At 42.1% G+C, this 25333-nt stretch overlaps 4 protein-coding genes across 7 annotated transcripts in view; 2 read left to right on the top strand and 2 right to left on the bottom strand.

The window, feature by feature from the left end:
• The window catches only part of C22H12orf60 (chromosome 22 C12orf60 homolog), a 46754-nt gene extending 33241 nt beyond the window's left edge, over nt 1–13513 (bottom strand). Inside the window, exon 1 of the mRNA XM_043881173.1 lies at nt 13475–13513. The gene's annotated coding sequence lies outside the window, so the exon portion shown is untranslated. The remainder of the gene's footprint in view (nt 1–13474) is intronic.
• Nucleotides 13514–13546: 33 nt separating this feature from the next.
• LOC122680148 (histone H2A.J) lies at nt 13547–14263 on the bottom strand. The gene has a single exon (XM_043881179.1). The coding sequence runs from the start codon at nt 14111–14113 to the stop codon at nt 13724–13726; it is 390 nt and encodes a 129-aa protein (XP_043737114.1). The 5' UTR covers nt 14114–14263; the 3' UTR covers nt 13547–13723.
• Nucleotides 14264–16023: 1760 nt separating this feature from the next.
• On the top strand, nt 16024–16427 carry LOC122680611 (histone H4). The gene has a single exon (XM_043882193.1). The coding sequence runs from the start codon at nt 16063–16065 to the stop codon at nt 16372–16374; it is 312 nt and encodes a 103-aa protein (XP_043738128.1). The 5' UTR covers nt 16024–16062; the 3' UTR covers nt 16375–16427.
• Nucleotides 16428–16756: 329 nt separating this feature from the next.
• The window catches only part of GUCY2C (guanylate cyclase 2C), an 84303-nt gene continuing 75726 nt past the window's right edge, over nt 16757–25333 (top strand). For 2 of the 4 annotated variants that reach the window (XM_043882190.1, XM_043882188.1), the window contains exon 1: nt 16757–17080. The gene's annotated coding sequence lies outside the window, so the exon portion shown is untranslated. The remainder of the gene's footprint in view (nt 17081–25333) is intronic. The other 2 variants (XM_043882192.1, XM_043882191.1) reach the window with 1 other exon arrangement.

The raw sequence follows: 25333 nt of genomic DNA, 5'->3' as shown, positions 1-25333 counted from the left end.
CTCCCAGGTCCTGGGTGCGGTGGGGAAGCTTTACATTCCTGGATAATAAGGACTTTCGGTGAAGGAGGGAACTGGGACTTTTGTGAGACCAAAGTAACTACCTACTCCAGGTCTTTTGTCTCTAAGAAGGCCTGTAATTGGCTTCCCGGGTGGCTCAGTGATAAATAATCTGCCTGCAGTTCAGGAGCTGCAGGAGACACAGGTTTGACCCAGTATTCTTGCCTGGAGACAAGAGGACAGAGGACATGGACAGAGGAGCCTGGCAGGCTTCAGTCCATAGGGTCACATAGAGCCGGACTTGACTGAAGTGACTTAGCAAAATACACACATGCACAGGCCTGTAGTTGGCTGTGAAGGAAAAGTCAAGAGGACAGGACAAGTGGCCAGGCCTGGATGAGCAGAGGAGTTTTCCTTAATCAACTTGTTCATTTTACCAAGGATGAGTAACCAGTAGAGAGAGAGGTTGGAGAATTAGAGGCTAATTGATGATTTGAGGTACCTAAGAGTTTGGGGAGGCATGTAGGAGTACAAACTGTTTATTTCATATTGTTACTGAGAACCTGCTGGGAGCTAGGCGCTTGCTGGGAAAGAAGTAGTAAGAAAATCAGATGTCTCTACTATCATGGGCCTTCAAGAAATTTCAGGAGAGAAACATAAATGTCTATACTGCTTCTGAGTCAACACCTACAGTACGAGACAGTAAATACCATGTGGTATTTACCAGTGCTAATTTTTTTTAAGAATTTATTATTTTTTTAACCTGCACTAATAAACAATCTGGAAAAAAATAATCTGAGGGCTATATGTGCTGTGTGCTGGTAAAGACATATTCATCAGAACTTTAAGATTTTTATGTTACCTTTTTATAGAGAAGCTATTAAAAATGAAAATGTTTATCTGAACATTTAAAAATACTTAATATCAACTGATTACCTTCATGGTGCTACAACCAAAGAGAGAAAACATTTTTCTTAAAAGTTTTCAAAGAAAAAACCATGGATCCCCAAATCTGTGTTTTTTTTTGACCTGTTATCCTATACAGAGTATTTTCCCTTGTTAACCATCTGAAGCCTAAAAATAAGATGTTTTCTATTGTCACCATAATCCACAGAATTATACCACATGTGCAGAGATAAATAACTGATATGTAGGAGATTTAACACTATAAAAACGCTATGAGGGAATTCCCTGGAGGTCCAATAGTTAGGACTCCAAACTTTCACTGCTGAGGATGCTGGTTTGATCCCTGGTTGGGGAACCTAAGATCTCAACAGCCAAAAAAAATTTTTTTTAATTAAAAAAGAGAAAAAACTGTGAGATGCAAAAAATGATTTAAGGATCTGTTGTAACAATATTTTGTGAGGAAAAGTAGAATGCTATAGTGTTTATATTCATTGAATCTCAGGAAAAATTAGAGTCCAAAAAAGAAGAGTTAACTACAATATTCATTATCACTGCACCCAGCAACCTTGCCCCAGTAAACTGGGGAGCGAGGTAAAGGAACAGGAAGGCGACAGCCACAGTTACGGCAGGTCGAGGAGAAAGAAAGAACTTTAGTTTATCTCTGAAATCTTGCCTGGTTTCATGAAATATACCACCGACAAATGAAAAGGGCTTATCATCGTCACAAAGGCCTGGCTTTTTACAGTGAGTTGATAAAGGTTGCCATATTTAAGAACTTACTATAAAGCAAATCCATACCTTCAAATAAAATCTATTGACTTCCTTATGTGAGGAGGGAATTAAAATACGGGTAGAGAACAAATCCAACATCTGTTTCTAGGACCATTCTTCTTGCAGAGTAACCCAGATCGCAGGAGGAAGTCCTTTTAAATCCTTATTTGTACTGAGTTTACCCATAAAATACATGTTCATTTAAAAAACTTGAGGGGTAACATGTGAAAGTAAAGTATGACATGAAAATATCACTTTTATGGAGAGAAAAACCAAATAAAGCAACAGGAGTTGTTTTAAAAGATGCTTTGTGTTTATTACTTCTTATTTTTGTTTCCACCAATAAAGCAGAACAGGGATCAGCAAAATTTCCATAGATATTTGGGGCTCTGGGAGCTACAGAGTTGCTGCCACAAACCTGCCTTTGCAGTGTGAAGCCTGTAGTACATGCGGGTGACCAGTTGTACTCCACGGCCACATGCAAAGGGACCCAGGAGGGAAACGTGAGCAAGTTGACTTGCAAGGGAGCCAGGAGACCTCTGACGGCTGGAGGCCAAGCGTGCTGTTTTCCCATTGGCAGGGTCTTGAAAGGTGGTCCCCAGGGCGAGTCAGGGGTGCAGGTCATGGAGACAGCGTGCATTCTGGGCGCATGGCTGGAGCAGAGGCCATTGGATATCCTCTCCCCCTCACTGCTTACCCACCAGCACCACACGGCAGCCTGAGCCAGTGACAGTCACCCTTCCTGCCTGCAAAGGCCCTCAGGTGCCCTCCTCCAACAGAGCCTGGATTCGCGCTTCCGTGAGGAAGACGGGCCCAGAAGAACGCCAACTATTATCACGGAGCCCACCCTGACATTGGAATTTGGGGCTCAGAAGCAATACATTTAAAACTGGCACGGAGAGCATAAAGAAAACTCAATCTTTTTACTTCCACTATCACAACCTAGTTATAAAATTGTCAGCACAAACCTCCTTTCGTGAAAATATATAGAATATTGCTCAAGCTCTTTCTGTCAGGGAGTTAGTCACTAGGGTAGGAGTATTAGCTGATGATAAAATTTATGTGTGTCACTTTTGCTCTTTTTCAAAAGAAATTTATTGGAGTATAGTTGATTTACAATGTTGTGTTAGTTTCAGGTGTATAGCAAAGTGCTTCAGTTATAGGTATACACATATCCACTCTTTTTTAGATTCTTTTCCCATATAGGTCATTACAGAGTATTGAGTAGAGTTCCCTGTGCTATATAGCAGGTCCTTATTACTTATCTATTTTATATATATAGTAATGTATATACATTAATTCCTGGAGAAGGCAATGGCACCCCACTCCAGTGCTCTTGCCTGGAAAATCCCATGGACGGAGGAGCCTGGTGGGCTGCAGTCCATGGGGTTGCTAAGAGTCAGACACGACTGAGAGACTTCACTTTCACTTTTCACTTTCGTGCATTGGAGAAGGAAATGACAACCCACTCCAGTGTTCTTGCCTGGAGAAGCCCAGGGATGGGGGAGCCTGGTGGGCTGCCGTCTTGGGGGTCGCACAGAGTCGGACACGACTGAAGTGACTTAGCAGCAGCAGCGTACATTAATTCCAGTCTCCAAATTTATCCTTCCCCTCTTTACCCTGTGGCAATCATATTAGCTTACAGGTATTAGCTGATGATAGAATTTGTGTGTGTGTGATTTTTGTTCTCAAAAAATCTCACGAGAACTGCAGTTGACTGGCCGACTCTGTTAGGGGGTTGTTAAACAGAACAAAGCTAAAAACTGAGAAATAAGCAAAAAATATAAATACTCAGAAACTCTGACAGAGACAGTGGTACTCACTAAAAAAAAATTCCTGTGCGCTTCTGCATTTTCCAGGTTTCTTTACAGTGAGATTAAGCATGAACTAGTTCTTTGCGGAAGCAAAGTAGGGTGGGTGTGAGTTCCCTGTATTCCAACCCGGTGCTGACGGAAGAGACAGAAAGGACTGCTGCAGAGGTGACAACTGGCATATCTATGAAAACACGGCAGAACAGGCTGCCATCTATAAACTTTATCGACTTCATTTAAGGACTACTTATGTGGGAAACTTCAGGAACACAGGAATTCCATCTAGCCTGTTTGCTCTTACTAGAACGCTGAGTATCAAGGGTTTTGTGTAAACTCTCGGGTAACCTTTGTCTCCTGGAATGGTCGGGTGATATTCCGCATGGCAGAGGGTGCCGGCTCACGTTATATTTGAACAACTAAGGGTCTGCTGCTCCAGATTCCCTGTTTACATGATTCCACCGTGTTCTATGTCCCCAGGAGGCTGAACTATAGAGACTGCCTCAACAGGTTTTCTTAGCTTTTGGCATCCTTTTAGGCTGGGTGATAAACAGGGTATGGGAGGGAGGGAGGAATATGAGGTCATGGAATTAAGAATGCCCCGGGCCCTCCCCGCACGGCTGCCACGGGTTAACCTTCCCTGACTCCCCGTCACTCGGGCCCCTCACACTACCTACTGCTCCCGGGTCTGCCGGCCGTTCCCCTTGACCCCATCAGCCGAGGGGTGGGAGCGGAGCCCGGCTGTCACCGTTTCTTCCATGTGCTCTCCTTGCACGCTGCTTACATCACCGTCAGCAGTCCTTTTATTAAATTGTCCTCAAATCACCACATTTGGGCATGCCATCTGTTTCTGGCAGGATCCTGGCTGACTTAGCATCTGAATAAATATAGGATGTATTGAATAAATAATATACGAGAGAGAGAAGTGACTGAATACAGATAACAAATGTGCTAATATTATAAAACTCTCAGAATAGTGTTTGCTGTGTTTAGTTGCTCAACCATATCCAACGCTTTGTGACCCCATGGACTGTAGCCTGCTGGGCTCCTCTGTCCATGAGATTCTCCAGGCAAGAATACTGGAGTGAGTTGCATGCCCTCCTCCAGGGCATCTTCCTGGCCCAGAGATCAAACCTGGCTCTCTTGTCTCCTGCATTGGCAGCTGGGTTCTTTAACACTAGCGCCACCTGGGAAGCTCGGAACTGCTTTACATGTATTCATTTATTTAATCCTCACAACAGCCCTGTGAGGCAGCTGTCATTTTACAGATGTGCCCACTGAGGTAAAGAATGATGTGATCATTTGCTTGGGGTTACACAACTAAGGGAGCAGAAACTCAAACCTCAGCAGTGGACTGGGGAGGGCGGTGTGGAATGAAGGGAATTGGCCTAGGGTGGAACAGCTGGGGATGAAACTCCAGGGAGATAACCTATGGTGATCTTAAGTAGGTAGGTGAAGTTCGATGCTCAGGAGGCAGGTGGGGGCTGCACACCATAAATACAAAAGGGAAGGGGAAAATTGAAGGAGAAAATCGAAGCTAATACTCACAACAATAGCAATAACTTATCGAGGTCTTAACTATACTAGACGCTAAAAGCCTTATGATAAGGAAGACACAGTTTTACTCCACTTTTATACATGAGAAAACCAAGACTTAGCAAGCTTATAAATAAATGCCTAGATTTCTACTGGTGTGAATGCTTTTTTTTTTTTGCTGGCATGAGTTCAAATGAGAATAACTTACTGGTTTCTACTTGGGCTGGAAAATGGGAAGAAGGATATTGGAAGAGGGAGAAAAGTGAGTGGTTATGGTATTTACTTGATATATTTAGTTAAACATTGGGCTGGCCAAAAAAAGTTTGTTCAGGTTTTTCGTACCATCTGATGGAAAAATCCGAAAGAATTTTTTAGCCAACCCAATACATAAAAATTATGCACAATTTTATGTATATAAAGTATATATAAATGTAATTTAAATTTAAAACAATTTATTGTTAGAAGTACATGGATCATCACATGAAAAACAGCAAGACATTGTGTCCCCTATATGAACACACAAAAAGATAAATTCAAGAGAAAAAATTCCTTGACAAACATAGGGGGATGGTGTCAGAGGATCTGAAGTACATAAAGTGGGACTTTCAAAGTTTAAAGTACTTAAACATGGGACTGAAATACCCATAGTCAGTAGTTCCCTCTTTCAAGTGGTGCTTGGACATTGCCAACATCTACCCTGGATATCTCTGTCTACTTCCGCTGGTCAGCAAGCCCTCTTCTCTGGGTCACATTTTTTTTTTTCTTCAGCTTTGAGAGAGGGGCAAGCAGCCCATGACAGATCGAAACTGGCCTGGACCATCAGCTAGATCTTGCTGTTGCTAGGAGTTGGCCTGACATAGCTGCACCATAGTATTCTGTGAAACAGAACCATTTCACACCACACCAACACCACACACAGCCATTCTGCCATGAAAAACTGAAATGAAAACAAGAGTTCTCTGTATCACACTGTTGCTTTGTCGCTCAGGTGTGTCTGACTCTGCGACCCCATGGACTGTAGCCTGCCAGGCTCCTCTGTCCATGAGATTCTCCAGGCAAGAATACTGGAGTGGGCTGCCAGCTCCTCCTCCAGGGGATCCTCCTGACTCAGGGATCGAACCCAAGTTTCCTACATCTCCTGGCAGGCAGACTCTTCACCGCTGAGCCCATCAGGGAAGCCCTCTCTCTGCATCATGTTTGTGTTAGTTATTCAGTCATTGTCTGACTCTTTGTGACCCCATGAACTGTAGCCCTCCAGACTCCTGTGTTCATGGGATTCTCCAGGTAAGAAAACTGGAGTGGGTTGCCATTCCATTCTCCAGGGGATCTTTCCAACCCAGGGATCAAACCTGGGTCACCTGCATTGCAGGTGGATTCTTTACCATCTGAGCCACCAGGGAAGTCCCTCTGTATCATAGCTGAACACATACACACACACAAAACATGAGCATTGTCCAAACCACAAAAATACGAGCATTGTCCAAACCCCCAAAATGACCAGGGACTCGTGGGCAGGCACATATGCATTAGCATCTTCACCTATTACAGCTTTAGCCTCATTTCCTTCCTTGTACTTGATTAGCTGTTTTAAGACACCAAATCTAAGACTTATCTCCTCTGTTTCCGACAGTATGGAATCCTGGGCAAAGTCCCAGCCCTATAATCTATACACAAACTCCAGCCCTATAACTCTTCCCAATATTTTAATGAAACACCTCACACCTTCCCAGTATGTGTGCTCCCTGCTACAAAGAGCAATAAACCCAACTTGTTAAAATACAGGTTTGTTCTTGGTTTGGCTGGAGGGTAAAGACAAAAGTACACACTCAGCTAAAGGGCTCATACTTGGACCAGGACTCTCAATTCAGCAATGTTGTGAACATCTGGGACCCCTTGTGATTCCCTCGGTAGGAGATGCCAGGGCTGGTAAGTTCATGTGCAAGCGAGTTCCTATAGTTTGCTGAAACACTGCAGTGTTGAGTCTGTTTTATTTCCCTGGGAATAAGACCTCTTAGAATTTGACTGATTAGTGTTCTTTAGTAAAACTGTTTTCAGTCTTCTATTTCCTGCTTTCATTATTGTTAGCTTGCTTAATAATTAGTGTTGTGTGTAAGAGGCACAGTCCATAGCATTAGAGGCTTAATAAGTCTGTTTTGGAGCTGAACCTCTGAGGGCTGAGTTCAGAAGTTCTCAGAACATGACCTTCCGGCCAATTTTGCTTCAGGTCACCGTTTCTAAATCGGATGAAGACTTCTTCATTCTGGTCTTTGTGTGTCTGAGAACTGCTCCATTTAGTTTTGTCTGCCTGGACCCACAACTAGTAATGACTGACCATTGGCCAGGTTCTTGGGATCAGAAGTTACACATATTTACAAACCATTATATTCCTCCTTGTCCGTTGTCACAATCTAAAACCTCACCTCCTCCAGGCCATACACTGACCTCTCTAATAGACTCAATTTCATCAGGAATATTTTAGAGCAGCAGTGACCACTTGGGCTTTTGACATGAAGATAGCTCATTTGAGATGCATTAATATTTCAAGACAGAAAGCAAATAAACCTTCATAAGCAGACTGCTTGTCTGGTTTGCCTAAAAGAAAGATAATTTTGTTTAATGTAGGGCTTATCCTTCCTTTGTTTCTATAATTTGGAGCAAAGTAGTGCTAACTTTTTAATTGCATGGCTTGATAAAATTATCAAAGACCCCAGTTACTACTGTTGCTTCTTATCCTGCATACAGATTTTTCAGAAGATAGGTAAGGTGGTCTGGTACTCCCATCTCTTTAAGAATTTTCCCTTTACATATATATATATATATATATATACACACACACATAAAATATATATACATGTATATACACACACACATAAAATATATATACATGTATATACATATATATATACACACACATATATAAAATATATATACATATACATACATACATACATACATATATATATATATATATATATATATATATACACACACACACACACACATATGTTAAAATGGGGCTTCCCTGGTGGTTCAGATGGTAAAGAATCTGCTTGCAATGCAGAAGACCAGGATTTGATCCCTGGGTTAGGAAGATCCACTAACTTCCTCACCTACTCCAGCATTCTTGCTGGAGAATCTCCATGGACAGAGGAGACTGGTGGGCTACAGTCCATGGGGTTGCAAAGAATTGGACACTACCGAGCGACTGACAGGCACACATATATTAAAATGTGTTTTTCAATACCTATAAACACTTTTTTCTCTCCTTGAAGAGAAAATGAAATAAAGCCTTACAGTGATAATTTCATATCTTCCTGAAGCCAGCTGGTTTCTTTTTTAAGTTTTGTTTTTTTTCTCTTATTCTCCATTTCCCTCTCATGGCAAACTAAGCACTTAAACATCAATTAATTAAGTTTGTCAGGGTCAAATTTCTCATGCTTTAATCATTCTAAAATACTTACATTGGCTATATGAATTAATAAATTGCTCTAACACAATACTGTAAATCAACTATACGTCAATAAAAAAATAAGTTGCCACTGTTTATATAACTTAAGATTAAAACAATTAAAATTAAAACTGATCAAAGTTAAAATATGTAAAAAGCTTTTTAAATAAATGGGATGATAACAAAAGATGTATTTTTAAATGGTTCTTTGCCAATATTCTTCTGGGCTTTTTCAAAAAAGTGGTTTTTTGTCACCACAGATATATACCTCTAATTTCTGTATGTGCAGTGTGAAAATGCAAAGGGGAAAAGTACATCTCCATTCCAGGGCCACTAGCACTCACTGGGTCATTATTGTTTAGTCTCTAAGTCATGTCCAACTCTTTTGTGACCTCATGGACTGTAGCCCACCAAGGCTCCTCCGTCCATGGAATTTCCCAGACAAGAATAGGGGAGCAGGTTGCCATTTCCTTCTCCAGGGGATCTCCCTGACCCAGGAATCAAACCCACATCTCCTGCACTGGCAGGCAGATTCTTTACTGCTGAGTCACCAGGGAAGCTTCTGGGTAGGAAAATGTAATAACTTTTATAGAACATATCCCAGTTGTATGTAAAAGTAAAGGCAACTTAGGTAGAGTCAGGGAGCACAGTGATAGATCCAAATTGTGAAAAATCTCTACCCCTTGATGCTTTCCAGGCCACGTCCTCTCTCATCTCTGAATGGCTCCTCTTGCTTGACAGTGGATTAGACCTGTCCCATCCCCACTTGCCCTGTCTGCTGTTTCCTAGAGATTGACTGGTACATCTCTCTACATATACTCTCTACATCTATATTCCCTCTGGATGATTTTACCCATGCAGACCATTGTTAATCATGATTCCCAAGATTTTATCTCCAGGCCAGACCTTTTCCTCTGGTTACGCTTACATCTGGCCACAGGTACTGTCTGACTCCTGTACTTCCGTGCATGCTATCTTCCTAGCACAGCCTGTCACGTCAGACACACTTTTGCACTGGACTCATCTCAGGCACCACACTCCCCACCAGGCCAAGGGACACAGGTGTCTCTTCCCTGTACCTGTAACACCCTGAGCATCTCCTTTTCTTAACATGTGGTCTGCTAGATCATGATCATCTTTCTCATTACATTGTCATCATTTTTCTTGACAGTGGATTATCAATCATGGGCACAACATGTAATATACACTCAATAAATTGCTGAACAAATGGGTTCCATTTTTAATCTGAATGATACACTTAATCTATTAATTCCAAGCTAGGTTGTTTTTGGACCGGGAGATACAAATTCAGGTTCACAAAGTTAATTTTGCTATTTATGACTCTTTTCTGTTCTAGACTGAGTTGTAGATGTTCTATAATTAGTAAACAGCCACCAAGCTTGTTTTTAGGTGAGATATCCAAAAAATCACAGAATTACTAGAATGCCAGATGTTTATTACCTTCAATAGGTCTCATCACGACTGCCACTGCTCTAAATCCAGCTTCACACACTATTAGTTACTATTCATTGAGTGCATTTCTATAGGGGAAACTCGGTGCCTTCATTCACATTATCTCTAATCTTCCTCTAAACTCACTGATGTAACTCTATTATGCCCAGTTAATAGATGAAACTGACATTTAAAGAAATTGAGTAGCATTTCCAAAATCACTCAGCTACTGAGGAGATGAGTGGATTTCAACCCAAGTCTCATTCCAAGAGAGTAAGTTCTTAAATATTGTGGCGTATGACCTTTCAACCACTGGAAAGAAATTTGTGAAGAGTTTGCGTATAGTCATCACCAATTATGGGGCCAGACTAAACCTTTTGATTCCAGGCAGGTAAAACTAAGCAGACCAGTTCTCAGAGACACAAAGACAAGACTGGCCCTGCAGGAAAAGCAAAGAGGAACAAATCCTGGCCAAGTCACAACGAGCCACACTGAATGGCTTATCTCCATGGGAAAGTGCATATGTGTCTACACACACAACTGTGGATTAGAAATCTACTAAAGACCAGAATTCAGGCCTCACCAGTTTCTATCCTAAATCTTTTTCCACTGGGTCTCATGCTTGAAAAAAACATTGGCCTTTTAAGTTAATGATCATATATTGGCAAAAACTATTTATGCATAGCAGATTCACAGGCTGAATTGATTTGGCAAGGGGTATCCTCCTCAGAGGATGAGATGGTTGGATGGCATCACTAAAGAAATGGACATGAACCTGGGCCAGCTCCAGGAGATGGTGAGGGACAGGGAGGTCTGGCGTACTTCAGTCCATGGGTCCAAAAGAGTCAGACATGACTGAGCAACTGAACAACAACAACAAATGCATTTTTAACTGCCAATAAAGTATTCAGGTTTAAAAAGCTCTCAAAAACAGAAATGGTGAGGTTAAAATGGACTGACTGAATCATGCAGCAGGGGAAGTATTCGAGGGGAGCCTATGAATCTCTGGCACAGTGGTGGTTGAGATAGGGTGATAATGGGGTCGTCAGTGCACTGACATCTGTGAATCTTGCCTATTTTTATCTTCAGGTAACAGGGTGAGACTTCTGTGAAACTTTAGAGAGAAAAGTTTTTTTTTTATTATTTTATAAATGTCTTACCCTTATTTCCTTAGCATTTGGTAATAATCTTAGAGAGGCCTCAAATTTTTTAGGAAATTAAGACATAAATGTCAAAACCAGCAACTGATAACACACTTTTTTTCTTCTTCACCATGCCACAAGGCAGTAATAAGAACTATTCCTAACAACTGGGCATTAAAAATAACAACAAAATATTCGTTAGTTACCTCTACTTTAACCTATAAAGGTAAGCCCATATCCCCGTAGAAACTGGTACTTCTATTTACTGAGCATCCAATATCTGGCATGGAATAAAGGAACAATCCCGGTCATCAAAATAGCTATTGTGACTACTTTACACGAGGTCTTCCGAATAGGCAGGAAGTGGAATAAACAGTTGGACGCCTTGGAAACTGCCCAAGGTATGTACCCTTGGGGTCTATTCTCTTTTGGACGTAGGGGGCAATAACTTGCCTCCTAAAAGGGGTATGTGTGGCCTGACCTTTGTATATACTTCAAACTTGATCACAAGGGAGAAGTAATCCCAACATCCATTCCACAAGCAATAGAGACACAAGTAGTAGCAGAAGCCGAAGGGGAATCCTTTCTTTGATGGTCACTTATTTGTTTATCAGTTACCCAGAAAAAAAAAGTAAGCTTCAGGAGTGAAAATCTAGTTGGTTTCATAGACCAGGGTACCCTCATCACCCGTGGCAGGGGTTAATAGCCATCTGTTACTCTGGCTAAGCCATGAGAAAATCACCATGGGAAAAGAATAAAAGCAAAATATAGCAATACAGCATAACCCAAATGAAAGTATGTCGGGTTGATCAGGTGGGGTTGTCATGCCCTACTAAGTTAAGGAAAAACATAGTGTGGACCTTGGAACACTGAGTCAGCACAAGTTCAGAACGCTGCTTGTGCACACACTAAGATGTTTTCCCAAGGCATATGTGGGTCTATGACCTCCAGTTAGGTGATAGCCCTTGTACAAGAAAATAACAAAGATAGCTTAAAGTAATCAATAAAATGGGAGATGTGACTGGGGACACAGGAGGCTGACTTCATCGTAGCACAACAGATACTTTCTGCTGGCCAAGACACTAAATAAAAGTGATGTGGCTCTGAGGAACAGGGCTCTTGACCCAAGAGGTCTTGAGTCCCCCGGTCCCATCTTTAAAATTTTAATTCTGTCTCTAGTGTCTTTTTCCCAAACTGTGCGGTTGACCACTTTCGATCCCTATCTGCTGTGCTGGCCACAGCAACCCATTACTGTGCATAGCACACAGAGTTTCTCAGTAAATGCTGGGGAAGAAATAAAAGTCCATGCCGAGAAAACGGGCCAACTACTACCATTGATGGTAGAAGACATATCCTTTTCTTTTCCCCAGAATGACATCAACTCTGACTTAAGAAAAACATGAATCTAAATATGTGAAATCTAAATAAAGGAGGATCTCTTTTGTAGGCCAGGAGGAAGCTTGTAGAAAAGGGGGAAATGGAAGGGTCAATCTAAGACAGACCAGGGTTGTTACTGTGTAACTTTTAAACATAAATTCCTGATGAGAAATGTTTCTCCCCATAACATCTGTCCTTGCCTTTTCTCACATCTCACATATTTATGAAAGCCTTACTGTGCCATTAAGCAACACAAACCCAATAGGTGTTGTTGGAATGCGGTCATTACCTCAGGCCCAGTGGTAGAACACAAGGGACCTTAAGAGGGGGATTTGTTGTTATAAAGCAAAATCAAACCAATTACCTTTCCAAAGGGATATGATATTGTGGAAATAAGACCACTATGAAGCTGGAAACTTGAGAAAGTCATTTTAAAAGCTCCTCAGGTATAGGTAACTCATGACTAAAGGCGCTGCACTATTACGCAACATGAGTGTCAGCGCAACAAATTTCCAACTTCATGACTCAGGCTTCTGTACTACACATATTACTGGATGGTTCCTTCATTTTAAAGAAATGTGAACATAAGCGTGCACACAAAAATATCTAACACCCCAAACAAGAAAACAGAACAGCTGTCAGGCTAAGAAAAATCTGTTAAATTGGCACTCTGTCGTCAAAGCTACTCTTCCAAGCTGCAAAGTTATTCTCCCTTCTGAAAAGTGTGGCCGGACAGACAACCTCCTGCCCAAGACCACATCGTCATCACTATCTCTTTCCTAGAACTGGTTCCGGAACTGCCCTAAGAGGGCAGGGGAGCACAGGCCCTGGCAGGCGGATGTAAAAACAACTCGCCCAGCCTCATCCGCACCTACTCCGCGTCGCCTCTGCCTCCAGGCGAGCAGGGAGAGCCCCCGACTCTGTCCACCTCCACGCCAGTGGGTCCCTTCTGGTCTCCCTTTGTCCACCCGTAGCGCCTCGAGGGTGACTGCGGAACAAAGCTGCCCAGAAAGTGGCTCAAGCCGACCCACCAGTACCTCTTCCAAAGGTCTCCCGGTCGCCCCTGGGTCTCCCGGCAGGGCCCCGCGACTACACAGCTCTCTCGACCAGACGATTTTCACCGACTTTATTGGGCCCCCGACCCAGTTGGTCTCCTCGCCGCCCACCTCCCCACTAGATGGCTCCGGCCTTCCATAACATCAAGCATGTTCAAAAACACTGCGGGCGGGGCGTCTCTGGAGAGAGCCCTTGCTGGGGAAGCCGGCTCCCCTGTGGCGGCATCAGGGTCACTTGCTCTTCGTCTTCTGACTCTCCGTCTTCTTGGGCAGCAGCACGGCCTGGATGTTGGGCAGGACGCCGCCCTGAGCGATGGTCACTTTCCCCAGAAGCTTGTTTAGCTCTTCGTCGTTGCGGATGGCGAGCTGCAGGTGGCGAGGGATTATCCTGGTCTTCTTGTTGTCCCGCGCGGCGTTGCCAGCCAACTCCAGGATCTCCGCCGTCAGGTATTCCAACACCGCGGCCAGGTACACCGGCGCCCCGGCGCCCACTCGCTCAGCGTAGTTACCCTTGCGTAGCAGTCTGTGCACTCGGCCCACTGGGAACTGCAGGCCCGCGCGGGAGGACCTGGACTTGGCCTTTGCCCGCACTTTGCCGCCCTGCTTTCCACGACCAGACATGTTTGTCTCTCGCCTAAAACTCCAGCGAGAGGAAAAAACCAGCGATCCGGTTGCTAGTACAGGAATGCAACGTACCACACCGGAACTGCCTCTACCAACACTTTGCTGACACTAGGCTGCGCCTTCCCATTGGGCTCCGCAACATCCTTGGCTCCGGTGACCAATGACAGGCAGGCTCTGCTCCCAATTAGCACGCTGGCAGAGGGACCGCCTTCTCCAGCTCTCTCCAATCAAAAGAGCAAACTGCTAAGCCCTCATTTACATAACAGCTCTTATGAATACCTAGGTGCGCGTGTTCCATGGTTGGGATTCCTTTGAATTTATTGAGTTCGATTGAATTTTTAGCGGATTCTGAGGTTTCAACGTCCTCTGTCGCTCTCAGGGAAAGAATGTCTTAAGAATTAAGGAACCCGTGATAAGAAACAGAAAAATCAGGAAGGAGAGTTACTCCTTAGTTAACTTAGTCAACAAATACTAAGCACTCAAATCAAGAAATGCCTCTAGCAGTTCGGGCTGGGTATGCCCGAAATTTTTGACACATTACCTTTATTATTATTGACAAAAAAAAAAAATCCTTGTAAGCAAAAGAGATCTCTAACTTGAAAATGTTCTAACCTTGACTTCTTAGTAAATACTTAAAAAAAAAAAAAAACTATTTTACCATTACAAGAATCCTGACTCTTCCAAACTCTTCTTTCTTTTGAATCAAGCATTAAAATCAAGAGGTACAATTCGACTATTTAGAACTTCCCCGCCGCCCCCCCCCCACCCCCAACCATCCAGTGTTCTGAGGGTTCTTTAATTCTGCCTTAATAATAACATTATATCTATTTTGTGCTATAGAGATGGGTGAGGATAGGTACATAATAAGCAAATATTTGCCATAAAGCTTTCCTACTGGAAAGGCTTATTCGTCAGGTCTAGGTACAGGGAACACAATTTACCAATATAGTCATTCCTCATGGTGTTAAGTACCTGGGAAAGAGTTATGAATCATACTTAAATACTGCCTTTTTTCCCAGTATGAACCTTTTGGGAAAACAGTCCTGTCTCCTAGAGTGGTGACACTACTCAAAGTTACGTTTTTCTCAAGGGATTTCTTAAGAAACGAGAACCTCCTGATTTAAAGCCATGATCATGGCATCCATTATTTCACAAGAACTTCGAGTTTTAATGAAATAAGAATGTTACATTGTTTTAACTAATCACAGAAATTGTCATTTGAGAAGCAAAACCCCGTGCTTGGGCTGGGGGTAGGGGACGGAGGAAGCAGTAAGACCTGCAAATTGTCCAGAAGAAGCTGCAAGAGAAAAGTCGGCGGTGGGGGTGGGGGTGGGGAGGAAGGGGTAAGGTTAAACTTTTTGAAAAGATTTTAATTTTTTCTTCACGGGGCCACAAAAGAGAAAAAGAACGATTGAAAAATTTCCTCTACCCCAACTGGTGACTTTAAAAGACTCACAGGTGTAAAACAACTGCTTTGAAATTTAAAAAGTAGTAAAGCATTCCCAGTTCCTATTGAGTTTCAAATTAGTCTAAGAATTGTATTATAAAAGTGTGCATTTCGTTTGAAAACTATAAAAATAGAATTCCCGCGCGCTAGAGAGAGGCGGGGGCGGACGAGGTGGAGCAAAGAGAGAAGGGAAACGCAGCACTCACTGGATCTGGCCTACCGTTTTTTAAGTGTGGAAAAAACGGCAATATAATTTCTATCGAGTCTTTCCTCAATTTCATGGCAAAAATAACAAAAATTTTCCCAAATAAGCAACCGAAAAATTTTGTAGGGAGGCGATTAAAAAAAAAACACAAAAAATCCTCATGGGGACTTAGCTCCGCCCACTACCTTGAGGTTTTCAACTAGGTCCGCTGTAAGGATATATAAGCCCAGGTTCCTCACTCCCCTAACTGTTACGAACTTGGTTTACGCGGCTATCGTTTAGTCAGTGTTGAAGATGTCTGGCAGGGGCAAGGGTGGTAAAGGGCTGGGGAAGGGAGGTGCCAAGCGTCATCGGAAGGTCTTACGGGACAACATCCAGGGCATTACGAAACCCGCAATTCGCCGTCTGGCCCGCCGTGGTGGTGTCAAGCGCATCTCAGGGCTCATCTACGAGGAGACCCGTGGAGTGCTCAAAGTGTTCTTGGAAAATGTGATCCGCGATGCAGTGACATACACGGAGCACGCCAAGCGCAAGACGGTCACGGCCATGGATGTGGTGTATGCTCTGAAACGCCAGGGCCGCACTCTCTACGGCTTCGGTGGCTGAGCTGTGCCTGCGGCTTATCAGATTACAAAAGGCCCTTTTTAGGGCCACCAAAACCTCAAAAAAAGGGTTGATAACGCTTAAGGTCCCTGGTGAATGTGCAAATAGGTGCTTCAGAGGAGGACCTACGATTGCAGTTGTCCGGACGGATGATTCGGGGTTAGGCTTGAGGCTAGGGGAGGTGTGAGTAGCAAAGCTCACAGGGCCCGCGCTAGGCACATAGCCTGGGAAATGCATCTCAGGGCAGTAAGCGATCTTCCCGTTTGTTTCCGACGCTGCCGTGCTGAGTTTGGACTCCGTTTGGGAAACAGGTATCGTCAATTTAGAAATGGGTGTTTTGGGAGCGAATGCCGCCGGACCTGAGCTTATGTAGAGTAACTTGTATGCAAATAGGGCAAATGCAGTTCTCTGCCTCCGATTGGACGGGAGCTATCAGAGGGCGTGGTTCTCGCCAATGCGGCCGGCCACCTCTGAGACCCGGCATGTTGTGTCCAATAGGAAAGCGCGAGGTGCAGGCCTAGAGTTTCGCGCAGGGGTCCTGCCAAGCGTTAATATTTTATACATCGACGGAATGTTTGAGTGAGAGGTAATCCAACTCCGACGCGGAATGCAGGGCGGCCACGTGTGGGCGAAGGGCAAGGCTGGGCCCAGACCGTCGGCCTCTGCGCTACTCGTGGGTCGACTGCACAAAGGTGGTCGCGCCGAGCAGGTGAGCATCCCAATCCAAGACTGCCCGGCAGCGGTGCTCAAGCCCCGGGACGCGGGAATCCAGGAGTTAGCCGGCAGCAGTGCCGGGGCGCAGGCAGTACTGTTGCCCAGGAGAGAGAGGGTCTTGTGACCCGCTCGCACCCAGGAGATAAACCCTGGCTTCCTAAGTGAATGTCCTGTTCATAACGGCCCGGCCCAGGGCTGCGGGAAGGAGTGGGGCGGCGGGTTGGAATCTAGAGTTCGGTGAAAATGGTGTAGCGAGAGAGCTGTATAGTCGTGGAGTCCTACCCATTTGTCCTGCCCAGGAGACCGAGTAAGGAGGGCCGGTTTGCGGGCGTTTCCTGGGGTCAAAGGCGGGACTGAAGACAAGGACTCTCCACCTGCGTGCTGCCGGCAAGGGCGAGGCTGGAACCGTTGCTCGACTTCTGGCTCTGTCCTTCCTCTGTGTGATGGAAATTGGGAAGGGGCTTAGAACCGCAACAGGAAGTGTGATCCCATGCACCTTAACTAATCTCCCCTAACTCTGGCTTGTCTGCACACCGTGAAATCACTTAGTTTCCTGGACTGGTTGCGTGGAGTAGTTTCCCAGCCTTGACAGTGATGTACGTACCTGTAGTTTTAAACCATATATATTTGAGATGTACTCTAGCCAGGAAAGCATTTCCCCTCTACCCGCAGCAGAGGCTGGCATCATACCGTTTAACGAATATCAGCCACTTTGGAACACATTGTATTCCATTTTTGCATTCGATTCTCCAGCAAATATATGAATTATTTATTATTAATTACCATTTTACAGACGAGGTAACGGATACAGGGGAAAAGTACTGGAATCAGGATTTGAACCCATAAGGTTCTTAACCCTTATGTGCCACTGCCGCTTCCAGGGAGCCCCCAGCCGCCATTTGTTGACACTTCACTTCTTAGTACTTTCTTCTCCATACTTATCTGTGGTGGTGGTTATGTATTAAATTTCTAGGAAGTGAGACAGTTCCAGAAGCTAATCGTTCTTTAGTTCAAGCGAAGAAAACCCCTGAGTTACCTAAAAAGAAGCATCAGGGTATGGCACACTTGAGTACGTTTATATTTGTTGACTGAGGGAATGCGTGAATTTTAATAGATAGGTAATGTACCTATTAAATTTAGTAAAATTAAACTAAATTAAATCCCCAATTTAGTGTGAATAAGATTATTGAGGATGAAGGTGGGACTGCAGTGGAGCATTAATAAGTATTATTAATACTTATTAATAAGTGGAGCAAAATAAGAATATGGTAATTTAAAATATCTATTCCTTAAGTATTTAAATTACTTGGGATTATTTTTTGTTTATATTTTTGATGATGGCCTCAATATTTTTTGAACCTATCTAGTAGAACTTAATTTTCCGTTGTAGCACAGCTTATTGTTCATGTTTTATGTACTTTATAAAATAATACCAAATTATTTGAACATGAGAAGTCTTTGTTTCTGTTTGAGTCCCGTGGTAGTATCCAGTCCTGAAGAAATGATTTTCCAAACCAAAAGGGGGTCACAAAATTTGAGAACACAAGTTATCTGAAATTAGAACTGAGATTTTCAGGAGTTAACTTCAGAAAATATAGAATGCATTACTACACGTGTTTGTTAAATAAAAAACTTAATTTAAAGCTCTTCTAAAATGCTTTTCTTGCAATGTAGAATAAAGTCCTGTTGAAATTAGATCCTGTAGCAAAGTCATCTCTTCTACTTTGAACATTTAATGCCTCTTTTATCCCAAGAACTGTTTTAACTTTTGAAGATTCAAAGATAAATAAGCCATCAGATCAGTTCAGTTCAGTTGCTCGGTTGTGTCTGACTCTTTGCAACCCCATGGACTGCAGCATGCCAGGCCTTGCTGTCCATCACCAACTCCCGGAATTTAATGAAATTCATGTCAAGCAGTGATGCCATCCAACTATCTCATCCTCTGTTGTCTCCTTCTCCTCTCGCCTTCAGTCTTTCCCAGCATCAAGGTCTTTTCAAATGAGTCAGTTCTTTGCATCGGGTGGCCAAAGTATTGAAGTTTCAGCATCAGTCCTTCCAATGAATATTAAGGACTGATCTCCTTTAGGATGGACTGGTTGGATCTCTGCAGTCCAAGGGACGGACTCTCAAGAGTCTTCTCCAACACCACAGTTCAAAAGCATCAATTCTTCGGCGCTCAGCTTTCTTCGCAGTCCAACTCTCACATCCATACATGACTACTGGAAAAACCATAGCCTTGAACAGACAGACCTTTGTTGGCAAAGTCATGTCTCTGCTTTTTAATATGCTATCTAGGTTGGTCAATATACAGTATACATATATATAAAATAGTAAAACTTCATTTAGATGCATCAATAAAGACATAAGTAAAGCGACAGTCCATGTTCCTGAATAAGAAGACTCAAAATGCTAAAGATGTCAAATACCCCAGATTGATCATGCTCATAAATGTTAACCTTTACATACACTATGCTCTAAAAATACTATGGAAAAAATTACTTTTTTTTAAGCAGAAGGATATATTACATGCCCTTCTAGCTTCTTTGTCTATGCCCTAAGATATTTTACATTCCATCCAAGTGTAATAATGGGAATGGAAAATAGAACAATGCAAGTTCTATACTGATGTGGAGAGAATATTAAAGTTGATTATAAACAATGAAAAAATGTCATGAGATAATAGTCATTGGAAGATTAATACTGAAAACTATAATAAACTGCCTTATAAGGCTTTGTGCTTTTCAAATTACTTGCAGTATCTACTTTTTCTTTTAATTCCTCAAGGTCTTTTAAAATTTTATTGAATTTTGACTGCACTCTTCTAGGAACTGGAGATACAGAAATGAGTAAGACAACTCAATTCCTTGAATTACTACACTTAAATTCTAATAGGGGAGGCATATTAATTAACAAGATAGTATCAAATGATGATAACTTTCATAAAGTAATGTGAAATAACATAATAGAGAGTGACTACGGGAGAGACGTGTTCTTTAAACTGGTTAAGCACAACAGGTGTCTCCAGGAGGTGCCATTGAGTTGAAATCTGATAACAATAAAGAGACCAGTGGCAGAGAGTTCCCAGCTGGGGGAGCAGTTGATGCAAACATTCTTAAGTGAGAAGGCAGAGAAGAATAGGTGAGGAGACCTACAATGTGATAAGATAACTACCATGTAAAGTAGTGATTCTCAAAGCATGGTCTGTAGACTCCTTGGGTGAAGGTCCTCAAGACACTTTAAAGGGTCAGCAGAATTAAACTATTTTCAGAAGAATAGTAACATGATATTTGCCTTTACAAATAGGTGAGAAAAGAGAAGCAAAAGGCAAGGGAGAAAGGGAAAAATATACCTAACTGAATGCAAAGTTCCAGAGAATAGCAAGGAGAGATAAGAAAGCCTTCTTACTTGAACAATGCAAACAATAGAGGAATGGGAAAGACTACAGATCTCTTCAAGAAAATTGGAGATGTTAAGGGAACATTTCATGCAAAGATGGACATGATAAAGGACAAAAATGCTAAGGACCTAACAGAAGTAGGGGCATCCCGTGTGGCTCAGATGGTAAAGAAAGTGGAAAAGTGAAAGTCACTCAGTCGTGTCCGACTCTTTGTGACCCCCTGGACTATACAGTTCATGGAATTCTCCAGGCCAGAATACTGGAGTGGGTAGCCTTTCCCTTTCTCCAGGGGATCTTCCTAAACCAGGGATTGAACCTAGGTCTCTCTCAATGCAGACGGATTCTTTACCAGCTGAGCCACAAGGGAAGCTCCGGATGGTAAAGAATCTGCCTGCAATGCAGGAGACATTGGTTTGACCCTGGGTTGGGAAGATCCCCTGGAAAAGGGAATGGCTACCCATTCCAATATTTTTGCCTGGAATATTCCTTGGATAGAAGAGCCTGGCAGGCTACAGTCCATGAGGTTGCAAAGAGTCAGACATGACTGAGCGACTATGTGTGTATAACAGAAACAGAAGAGATTAAGAAAGAGGTGGCAAGAAAATACAGAAGAAGTATACAAAAAAAGATCTTAATGACCTGGATAACCATGATGATGTGGTCAGTCACTCACCTAAAGCCAGACATTTTGGAGTGTGAAGGCAAGTGGGCCTTAGGAAACATCACTACAAAGCTAGTGGAGGTGATGGAGTTCCAGCTGACCTTTCTCAAATCCTAAAAGATGATGCTGTGAAAGTGCTGCACTCAATATTTCAGCAAATTTGGAAAACTCAGCAGTGGCCACAGAACTGGAAGAGGTCAGTTTTCATTCCATTCCCAAAGAAGGGCAGTCCCAAAGAATGTTGAGGATTTTTGCATCTATGTTCATCAGTGATATTGTTGTGTAGTTTTCTTTTTTTGTGTTTTCTTTCTCTGGTTTTGGTATCTCGGTCATGGTGGACTCATAGAATCAGTTTGGAAGTGTTCCTTCCTGTGCAGATTTTTGAAAGAGTTTTAGAAGGATAGACATTCAGTTCAGTTCAGTCGCTCAGTCGTGTCTGACTCTTTGCAACCCCACGGACTGCAACATGCCAGGCCTCCCTGTCCATCACCAGCTCCCAGAGTTTACCCAAACTCGTGTCTATTGAGTTGGTGATGCCATCCAACCATCTCATCCTCTGTCGTCCCCTTCTCTTCCTGCCTTCAATCTTTCCCAGCATCAGGGTCTTTTCAAATGAGTCAGATCTTCAAATCAAGGTGGCCGAAGTATTGGAGTTTCAATCAGTCCTTCCAATGCACACTCAAGACTGATCTCCTTTAGGATGGACTGGTTGGATCTCCTTGCAGTCCAAGGGACTCTCAAGAGTCTTCTCCAACACCACAGTTCAAAAGCATCAATTCTTCGTTGCTCAGCTTTGCTTATAGTCCAACTCTCACATCCATACATGACTACTGGAAAAACCATAGCCTTGACTAGATGGACCTTTGTTGGCAAAGTAATGTCTCTGCTTTTTAATATGCTGTCTAGGTTGGTTATACTTTCTTTCCAAGGAGTAAGCATCTTTTAATTTCATGGCTGCAGTCACCATCTGCAGTGATTTTGGAGTCCAAAAAAATAAAGTCAGCCACTGTTTCCACTGTTTCCCCATCTATTTGCCTTGAAGTGATGGGACTGGATGCCGTGATCTTAGTTTTTTGAATGTTGAGCTTTAAGCCAACTTTTTCACTCTCTTCTTTCACTTTCATCAGGAGACTCTTTAGTTCTTCACTTTCTGCCATAAGGGTGGTGTCATCTGCATATCTGAGGTTATTGATATTTCTCCCAGCAATCTTGATTCCAGCTTGTGCTTCATCCAGCCCAGCGTTTCTCTTGATGTATTCTGCATATAAGTTAACTAAGCAAGGTGACAATATACAGTCTTGACGAACTCCTTTCCCAATTTGGAACCAGTCTGTTGTTCCAGGTCCAGTTCTAACTGTTGCTTCCTGACCTGCATACAGGTTTCTCAAGAGGCAGGTCAGGTGGTCTGGTATTCCCATCTCTTTCAGAATTTTCCACAGTTTCTTGTGATCCACACAGTCAAAGGCTTTGGCATAGTCAGTAAAGCAGAAATAGATGTTTTTCTGGAACTCTCTTGCTTTTTTGATGATCCAGCAGATGTTGGCAATTTGATCTCTGTTTCTTCTGCCTTTTCTAAAACCAGCTTGAACATCTGGAATTTCACGGTTCACATTTTGCTGAAGGATAGACATTAGCTCTTCTCTAAATGTTTGATAGAATTCTCCTGTGAAGCCATCTGGTCCTGGGCTTTTGTTTTTGGGGAGTTTTTTTAATTGCAGCTTCAATTTCAGTGCTTGTAATATGGTTGTTGATAATATCTATTTCTTCCTGATTCAGTCTTGGAAGATTAAACTTTTCTAAGAATATGTCCATTTCTTCCAGGTTTTCTATTTTATTGACATATAGTTGTTCGTAATAGTATCTTATAATCCTTTGTATCTCTGCATTGTCTGTTGTAACCTCTTCTTTTTCATTTCTAATTTTGTTGATTTGATTCTTCTCTGTTTTTTTCTGAATGAGTCTAGCTAAAGGCTTGTCGATTTTGTTTATATTCTCAAAGAACCAGCTTTTAGTTTTATTAATCTTTACTATTGTTTCTTTCATTTTTTTTTCATTTATCTCTGCTCTGATCTTTATGATTTCTTTCCTTCTACTAATTTTGGTTTTTTTTTTGTTCTCTTTTTCCAACTGTTTCAGGTGTAAAGTTAGGTTGTCTGTTCAATGTTTTTCTTGTTTCTTGAGGTAGGATTGTATTGCTCTAAACTTACCTCTTAGAACTGCTTTTGCTGCATTGCATAGGTTTTGAGTTGTGTTTTCATTGTCATTTGTTTCCAGAAATTTTTGATTTCCCTTTTGATTTCTTCAGTAACCTGTTGGTTATTTAGAAACTTGTTGTTTAATCTCCATATGTTTGTGTTTTTTGAAGTTTTTTTCTTGTAATTGATATCTAGTCTCATAGCGTTGTGGTCAGAGAAGATGCTTGATACTATTTCAATTTTGTTAAATTTACTGAGGTTTGATTTGTGACCCAGGATGTAGTCTATCCTGGAGAATGTTCCATGTGCACTTGAGAAGAAAGTATATTCTGCATTTGGATGGAATGTCCTGAGGATATCAATGAGATCTATCTCATCTAGTGTATCATTTAAGACTTGTGTTTCCTTATTAATTTTCTGTTTTGATGATCTTTCCATTGGTGTGAGTGAGTTGTTAAAGTCCCTACTGTTATTGTGTTACTGTCAATTTCTCCTTTCATGTCTGTTAGCATTTGTGTTATGTACTGAGGTGTTCCTATGTTGGGTGCATAGATATTTACAATTGTTATGTCTTCCTCTTGGACTGATCCCTTGATCATTATGTAGCATCCTTCCTTATCTCTTGTAATCTTCTTTATTTTGAGGTCTATTTTGTCTGATACGAAGATTGCTACTCCAGCTTTCTTTTGCTTCCCATTTGCATGGAATATATTTTTCCGTTCTCTCACTGTCAGTCTATATGTGTCTTTAGGTCTGAAGTGGATTTCTTGTAGACAGCATATATATGGATTTTTTTTTTTTAATCAATTCAGTCAGTCTGTGTCTTTTGGGTGGAACATTTAATCCATGTACATGTAAAGTAATTATTGATACACATACTGCCATTCTTATTGCCATTTTCTTAATTGGGGTTGATTTTGTAGATCTTTTTTCTTCTCTTGTATTTCTTGACTATATAAGTCCCTTTACCATTTGTTGTAAAGCTGGTTTAGTGGTACTGAATTCTCTTAACTTCTGCTTGCCTGAAATGCTTTTCATTTCTCCATCAATTTTGAATGAGATCCTTGCCAGGTACAGTAATCTTGGTTGTAGATTTTTCCCTTTCAGTACTTTGAATGTATCCTGCCATTCCCCTCTGGCCTGCAGAGTTTCTGCTGAAAGATCAGCTGTTAAGTGTATGGAGTTTCCCTTGTATGTTACTTGTTGCTTTTCCCTTGCTGCTTTTAGTGTTATTTCTTTGTGTTTAGTCTTTGTTAGTTTGAATAGTATGTGTCTTGGCATGTTTCTCCTTGGGTTTATCCTGTATGGGGCCTCTTTGCACCTCTTGGACTTGATCAACTATTTTCTTTTCCATGTTGGGGAAATTTTCAACTATAATCTCTTCAAAAATTTTCTCATACCCTTTCTTTTTCTCTTCCTCTTCTTCAGTTCAGTCGCTCAGTCGTGTCTGACTCTTTGCAACCCCATGAATCACAGCACGCCAGGCCTCCCTGTCCATCACCAACTCCCGGAGTTTACTCAAACTCATGTCCATCGAGTCAGTGATGCCATTGTTGGTGCACTTGATATTGTCCCAGAGGTCTCTGAGACTATCCTCAGTTCTTTTCATTCTTTTTACTTTTTTCTGCTCTTCAGAAGTTATTTCCACCATTGTATCTTCCAGCTCACTGATTCGTTCCTCTGCTTCGGGTATTCTACTAGTGGTTCTTTCTAGAGTATTTTTAACTTCAGTAACTGTGTTGTTTTTATGTTCATTCTTTGATTCTTCTAAGTCTTTAATTTATTCTTGCATTTTCTCCATTTCATTTTCAATTTTTAAATCATCTTTACTATCATTATTCTGAATTCTCTTTCATGTAGTTTGCCTATTTCCTGTTCATTTATTTTGACTTCTGTGTTTCTAGTTGATTCCTTCATTTGTACAGTATTTCTCTGCCTTTAAAAAAAATTTTTTTTAACTTATTGTGTTTGAGGTCTCCTTTTCCCAGGCTTCAA

This window comes from Cervus elaphus, chromosome 22 (genome assembly GCF_910594005.1).
Source record: "Cervus elaphus chromosome 22, mCerEla1.1, whole genome shotgun sequence".
Classification (NCBI taxonomy): domain Eukaryota; kingdom Metazoa; phylum Chordata; class Mammalia; order Artiodactyla; family Cervidae; genus Cervus; species Cervus elaphus.
Note: the sequence above shows the minus strand (reverse complement) of the source record. Positions and strands in the feature narration are given on the sequence as shown.

What these genes read in the sequence shown, in the direction of transcription:
- LOC122680148 (XM_043881179.1), bottom strand. Translation starts at nt 14,113, where the DNA reads ATGTCTGGTCGTGGAAAGCAGGGCGGCAAAGTGCGGGCAAAGGCCAAG.
- LOC122680611 (XM_043882193.1), top strand. Translation starts at nt 16,063, where the DNA reads ATGTCTGGCAGGGGCAAGGGTGGTAAAGGGCTGGGGAAGGGAGGTGCC.